Source organism: Mus caroli, chromosome 5 (assembly GCF_900094665.2).
Source record: "Mus caroli chromosome 5, CAROLI_EIJ_v1.1, whole genome shotgun sequence".
NCBI lineage: Eukaryota > Metazoa > Chordata > Mammalia > Rodentia > Muridae > Mus > Mus caroli.
The window spans coordinates 728,252-735,846 of record NC_034574.1 but is presented as its reverse complement, the minus strand read 5'-3'; the positions used below and the strand labels follow the sequence as shown (position 1 = coordinate 735,846).

Genomic DNA, 7,595 nt, shown 5'->3' with positions numbered 1-7,595 from the left:
GCTGGATACAGAGCAGCACTGTGGAAGAACTACCTCTAACTGGGGAGAGGGTCAGGGATGCTGGATACAGAGCAGCACTGTGGAAGAACTGCCTCTAACTGGGGAGAGGGTCAGGGATGCTGGATACAGAGCAGCACTGTGGAAGAACTACCTCTAACTGGGGAGAGGGTAAGGGATAGTGGATACAGAGCAGCACTGTGGAAGAACTGCCTCTAGCCGGGGAGAGGGTAAGGGATAGTGGATACAGAGCAGCACTGCGGAAGAACTACCTCTAGTCGGGGAGAGGGGTCAGGGATGGTGGATACAGAGCAGCACTGTGGAAGAACTGCCCCTAGCCGAGGAGAGGGGTCAGGGATGCTGGACCCAAACTAGATTTAACCTTCTAATCCCGGATTCCACACCCTATCTATCAGCAAGGTGACAGCAAGGAGCCAAAAGAACAGTGAAGGAAAGTCCAAACTGAGTACCAACCGCAGACAAGACACATTCTGCTATACTTCACACTTAAAGAAAGCAGGAAGACCTATCAGAAGAGAGACCGAAGATAAAACAAACTTAGGTTTTACAGAGACTTGTTTTAGCCTCTTCATTTTAACCTTTTTTAGTTTACACAGGGATGTGATTCCCGAGTAGGGACACGGGATTATTCTTTATCAGTAGACAAGGAAAGCAGGCAGGTAGTAACGCTGGCTACAGACATTGACAGCCTGAGACTCCCATTTGCAAATGCTATTCAATAATGGTGGCTGAGAAAAGCAGCTTTAAGGTCTTCTGTCTGACAGGCCATGAATATGTGTGACACTGTGTGGCCCATAAAGCCCCGCACGTTCCCTTACGCACATTCTGTATCCTGGGAGTGCCCTGCACTGAGCCGAGGAGGAAGATGAGCATTATTTCAAAAGCACGTGGAGCCATTACCTCTTGCACATTCTTCTGGTACACAAGTCGTGGCGGATGCCTCTGCTTCTGACCTCCAAAGCAGGCTGGTAGCTGTCTGACCTTTACTAGATCGGTCCAGAATCCCAAGAACATGGCGGCCAATTGTTTCTTCAGCAGCTGATGTTGTCTTGACAACGTCTAACAAGATCTTCAGAAGTCTATTATTAGCTTTTTTGAGAGCGTACCTGTACAGAAAAAGAATCATTTGTTAAAATGTTTAATTAAAAACTAAACAAAACACACTGCTATCATGTCATTCTGCTTCATAGAAGCAGGTGGTGGTGGCGCACTTTTAATCCCAGCATTCGGGAGGCAGAGGCAGGCAAAGTCTGAGCCATCTCCATCTACAGAGTGAGTTACAGAACAGCCAAAACTACACAGAAAACCCCCGTTTCAAAAACCAAAACTAAGAGAAGAAGGAAGAGGAAGAAGAGGAGAAGGAGGGGAAGGAGAAGAAGAAGGGAAGGAAGAAGAGAGAAAAAGACTACTTTATAATTGGAAAATATTTGATCCTATTAAAATAATCTACAATCATACCACAATGAAGTGCTTCTAGTTTTGTACTTATTTTAAAACTAAATTATAAAATGACTTGTGTTCTTCTAACAGCTCTATTAGCTTACAGCTTCTTAAGCATGCATTGTATTGACCCAAAAGAAGTCAAGTCACTAAGGTTCTTGGTTAATGGTTATATTTTAAAACAATACAAGTTAGAGTGTGGAAAGACCAAGCATACATAAAGTACTTTTTATACTCAGACAGATCTTTTTTTTTTTTTTTTTTTTTAAGATTTATTTATTATATGTAAGTACACTGTAGCTGTCTTCAGACACTCCAGAAGAGGGCGCCAGATCTCTCAGATGGTTGTGAGCCACCATGTGGTTGCTGGGATTTGAACTCTGGACCTTCGGAAGAGCAGTTGGGTGCTCTTACCCACTGAGCCATCTCACCAGCCCCCCAGACAGATCTTTTGTATTTCATCCTTTCATGTGTCAAACAACATACTTTAAAGTATGATTCTGTCTTAAAGGACCAACAGTGACATTTCAGTCTGATAACACGAAAGCAAGTGTCACAGCCTTTACAAATTTGTATTTACTTGGGAGACAAAAACTAGACAGTGTCTTTCCATGAGAGTCATTTCTCTATTTACTCACTTGTTTGTTTGTTTACTTTAAATGAGTGACTGCTCAACTCTTCCCTGAAATGTCTTGGCATTCAGATATAATCATTTGAAGTAAAATAAATTCATATATTTTTCTTATTTATGTGTACAGGAATGTGCTTATATGAGTTTGTGTGTGCCACATATGTGCAGGAGCCTCTTTAACATGACATTGGATCCTTTGGCACTACAGGCACAGGCTGTGTGAGCTTCTAATGCTGGGTTCTGGGAACCCAGGTCCTTTGCAACAGTATCTCTGCAGTCCCAATCCTTAAAACTGTCATTGCCTACATTTCCCTCTACCCTCTATCTTACTCGTAAGTATACACATTTTTAAAACAAGGAAAAAAATGAGGATTGTCCTGGATCAAATGTTTTCATATAGTTTATTTTTACTGTAATGTGAGCCCTTTAAAACTGTGTCAGAAATGTATTTTCATAGATAGTGATTAAGATTATCTCATCAGTGATTAAGATTACTTCATCAGAAGTAGTATATCAGCACACTTTATACTTAGTAAATATAGACAAAGGACAGACCTCTGTGGGGGAGGTTCTTTGGCTTGTGAGAGCTTTATCTCTCACTTCACACTGTGGGTCTGAGACTAGTACTAAAGCCCAGATGACAGCTGTCTGCCTCCCAGGCACAGGGCCTACCTATTTTAGGATGAGGGAATAAATGGAGCTGTTTTCCTTTAGTAGTTGTCAAGCAAAAGACAGGTTTCTATTTTTATATCCAGATCAAGTTATCTACTTACATAATTAAGAATATTAAAAATAAGACCAAATAACATAACTAAAGGATCTTCTCAACGTTTACTGAAGATTTGTTCAAGTGTAAAATCCCATGATTAAAAGAATATTAAATAATTTTTACTTTAAAAAACTGGCTAAACTCATATGATGGTTAAAAACAAGAATGAAGACTCATTTTATCAACCTCACCACAAAAAAAATTCTAAAAACTAAATACATGATTTATAAAATATAACAAATAGTGAAAATTTTTCATTTTGTATGAGCAAGTAAATAAATAAATAAATAAATAAATAAATAAATAAACAAACAGATTATTTTATACTGCTATGATAGGTCTAATTTTCATACACTGTCTTTCCTGTTTGAGTTCCACACTGACTGTGTTTCATAGCCATGATCCACTGGAGAAGCCAAAATCTTAAGGGCCAAATTCTGTCATGAGAGCTGAGGAAGGAGATTAGGAGGACACACAAGGATGGCAGTCACAGAAACTGTTAGAAGATACTAGTTCTAGTTTTAAATCAAAGAAATTGTTTTCATTTAAAGTTTAAGACTTTGTGCCTTTCTAAACAGTCTTTAAGTTAACATAGGTTATCTATTCTCATAGTGTTGAACACTTTCATGTTAGTCTTGGTGATAGCAAGGTAAGGAATCGTACTGTTGCCAGTGGGTGTTTCATTTACTCTTCTATGAAGCTTGAATGCTTCATAGGTATTAAAGGTTCTTATGTGTTACACAGCAAAAACAAAAAGAAATTAAATGTGAAATATTTATCATATTGTTTTCTCAAAATACCTAATACCAAATGAATGTCTTAAAGTTACTGAAAAAACAAAACATGAAGACATAAAACTCACTAATAAAAATGATTTTAGAATATAAAATAGCATTATTATGAGAAATAAAGTTAATTAAGAAAGTCCAATATTCAATAACTAAAGAGAGTCAAGACCAACACTAACAAAAACTGAAGTACATGCAAAAGAGTTTTAAAATTAGTCTAATCAACAATAAAAATTGTCCTTCCTTCTCATACTGTTACCTGTATGGTCAGATTTCACACACAGTACAACTTTTAAGACAAAGTACAATCGACGAGATGAAGCTCTGACAACACTCACTGAACTGAAAGCAGCCTTCAACCCTGTGCTAAGCGAGTACACACTTCCTACCTTTCATTGGACAGGCTTCTATCGAGAAGAGCATCTTCAGGTTCTCTCTCCACTGTCTTCTCTTTTAACGTCTGCTCCTCAACTTCCTGATCGTCATTTCCATCCTGCGTAAGTTGGTGCAAAGGCAGAGAGGACAAGACAAAGAGAAAACCTGTCATCTTAGAAACGGCAAGGCACACTTCTATAGTGGTATGAGACGAAAAAGAAACCTCTGAGCATGATGTAGACACTGCTTGAAATAATGTTTAACTCTGTTATCAAGGAAAGATAAAACAGTCTGATGCAGAGATGAAACACATGGGATGGGTTCAAAGGAATGCATGCTGTATACTATGACAGTAAAATCTGTTAGGCTGCTGCATGGTGGAGCAACAGTTGCTGTTACTGCAACACCAGAATCACATTACCAGCAGAATGCATGGCATTTCTACTCCACCTACCTTCCATGGGAGCAATCACAAACACATTAAGCTCAGTGCCTATGAAACCGGTATCACACACCGATGAGAAAGACAAACAAATCCTACTGCATTGTCACCACTGAGCCTGGGTGAGCCAAAGTCCACACTACCTGTGTTTGCGTACTGCTGTGGCGCAGCTCACAACACAGCTCCTTTCTTCCAGCTAGGGGCAGCTGCTTTAGTGCTTCCAGCTCCTCTAACAGAACCCTTTCTCTCTCTGAAACCACGTGTTCAGTATCTATGGAGGATTTCTAAATAAGAAAAAAGGTCATGAGAGAATATTGTTGGCGATAGGAGAAGAAAACAGAAACATTTGGCAGATTTCTTTTAATCCCTTGAGACCATGGGCCGGTTTTCAAACTGTGATTCAGATTCCATTACAAGGGATTAAAAGGCATATATAAAATTCAATGCAAAATTTGAAAAGTTAAAAAAAAGTTAAATGTATAAAATTCAGGGATTTGTACAGTTGAGTTAATATTTTTACGTCAAATTTGCATTGAAAATTCAGAAGTCTGAACTCACAAAATACAGTGAAGAAAAGCAAGACTCCTATTTTATGCTCCAACCCCAAATTTGCCATTATTTTGAATCTTAAGGAACCCAAGTTAAGAATTCTCTATTTTAGTTTTCAAAATTAAATTTTGAGTTTTCATATAAGCTTTTCTGCAATGATTTTGCGAGTATATTTTATATAGCAACCGGTTAAGAATATAGCTCCCAAATACCAAAGAAAATGTAAATTTAGTTGAGAAAGGGTTAAGATGTTATATAAATTTGTAATTTTCAAATCAATGAAAAGAAACGTGCCACCCCAGATTTCCAACTGTGATTTACAAGGTGATTAAATATAGTGGGAGTAAACCTGTGAGCTTAGCTGGTGGCTCACTGAGGTCAACCTGCCTACACCTACGGGCTGAGAGGACTACATGTGCAGGAACCAGCACAGGGCAGTCTACGCTGAGGAGGTCTCTGCTGTGCATCCTCAGCTACTACGTGCCAGAGCAATGACTCCCGTTTTACTCTGCAATCCAGAAGGGAAACTACATACACGATGTCATGACGATGAACACTATGAATCTGGGTCCGGTGTGCCCTCAGGCTCTAACACTGCAGATGGCGGGTCTCTAATGGTAATATCTGTAACCATTTATAGATCCAGCAAAATAAATTTTAAGTTTTAAAAAAGGTTACAAAGTTACACAAAGTTACTGTTATTTTAGTTGGGGAGAGAAGGGCTTCTTCATGCCAACCTGGGTTAACTGCTCGTTGAGTCTCTTGATTTCCTCTTGGAGCTGCTCCTGGTCTTCCCGTTGCCTCTCCATCTGTTGCATGTGGGCCTGCCTCAACATTTCTGTTGCCTGCTGGTGTTCTTCATATTGTCGCACAAGTTCTTGCCGCATATCTTCCAACTGTTCATTTAAGATGAGCTGTCTAGAAGTATCCATACTTGACACCAACACCTCATCATGCATCTTTATCAGGAAAAACAAAACGTTCAACCACACATGAACTATGAAAATCTGCCACTACTGATATTTTCACTGAATATGAAAGCAATTCTAGGGGGCTGGTGAGATGGCTCAGTGGGTAAGAACACCCGACTGCTCTTCCGAAGGTCCGAAGTTCAAATCCCAGCAACCACATGGTGGCTCACAACCACCCATAATGAGACCTGATGCCCTCTTCTGGTGCGTCTGAAGACAGCTACAGTGTACTTACATATAATAAATAAATAATAAATAAATAATCTTAAAAAAAAAGAAAGCAATTCTATTGCACCCATAGGACACCTGAACTTTTTTTCATTATTAATAAAGCTTAAATTAAAAAACAAACAAACAGGTATTTCTTTTAAGCACAATTGAAAAACAATATGAAGTTAATTAACACAATGTGTCAGCAATTTTAGCAAAGCTATATTCTAAAGGAGAAAAATTAAGATATTCAATAATCCCTCTACTTTTAATGAAGCCCTGACTCCATTATTGTTTTCAACATTTTGTGGGGGAAAATGAAGATTTCTTTTTATCTTTTTTTTTAAATACATATTCCAAACTTGTGAAGATATTTTCTTTATTTACATTTCAAATGCTATCCCCTTTCCTAGTTTCCTCTCCAAAAATCCCCTACCCATCCCTCCCCCTGCTCCCCAACCCACCCACTCCTGCTTCCCTGGGACTAAACCATCAATCAAAGAAAACACATGGTGGGACTCTTGTCTCTAGTTGCATATGTAGCAGAGGATGGCCTAGTCGGTCATCTATGGGAGGAGAGGCCCTTGGTCTTGCAAAGATTCTATGCCCCAGTATAGGGTATATTTTTTATCTTAAAATTGTACTTAGGAAACAGGAAATTTTATTTATTAAATTTATATTAGATAACAGTTTCTTCATAGGAGACAATCATTTATCACTTTGACTCAGAACAAATCCACTCACTAATGGATTCTATGAGCACCCTTAAAGCGACAGTATTTAAATTATTCTCCCACCACAGCTGCTGGGACCCAGAGAGGCTGTCATGGGCATCTCAAAGGTTGTGTATTCGTAGAGACAGCATTTTTATTTGATTATCCTCCTGAGTAAGATATAATCATATATTTGAATTCAAATATATTTAGCAAAAGTAGGATTTATTTCCATCCATTAAAGACAGCTAACTGTTGAGGAAATAATTCTATTTGAGAGTACATAAAGAAAAAGAGAATTAGGACCTGGAGAGTAAAATGCATTAAATTATTCTTTTAAATAAGTGGCAATTTCCTATATGTTCTTTCTTTTTTTAACTTACAAAAAATACACTGTAGCTGTCTTCAGACACACCAGAAGAGGGCGTCAGACCTCATTACGGATGGTTGTGAACCACCATGTGGTTGCTGGGATTTGAACTCAGGACCTTTGGAAGAGCAGTCGGGTGTTCTTACCTGCTGAGCCATCTCACCAGCCCCCCTATATGTTCTTGTATTTAACTGAACAAATCTTTCAGTCATAGATTTTGCCAAATCACTGGATAATCTTTAACTGAAACAAAGTTAAGAGAGTTGTAACTTACAGGATTTTATTGCTTACACATTCAATACAATGCTTTCATTACATT

At 38.5% G+C, this 7,595-nt stretch overlaps 1 protein-coding gene across 7 annotated transcripts in view; it reads right to left on the bottom strand.

The window, feature by feature from the left end:
• Nucleotides 1–7,595, bottom strand: part of Akap9 (A-kinase anchoring protein 9) — a 143,003-nt gene that overhangs the window by 69,041 nt on the left and 66,367 nt on the right. For all 7 annotated transcript variants that reach the window (XM_029477658.1, XM_029477660.1, XM_029477662.1 and 4 more), the window contains 4 exons: nucleotides 5,750–5,971; nucleotides 4,607–4,747; nucleotides 4,036–4,139; nucleotides 919–1,124 (listed from right to left, as the gene is read on the bottom strand). In XM_029477658.1, coding sequence (XP_029333518.1) covers nucleotides 919–1,124; nucleotides 4,036–4,139; nucleotides 4,607–4,747; nucleotides 5,750–5,971 — 673 coding nt within the window. The remainder of the gene's footprint in view (nucleotides 1–918; nucleotides 1,125–4,035; nucleotides 4,140–4,606; nucleotides 4,748–5,749; nucleotides 5,972–7,595) is intronic.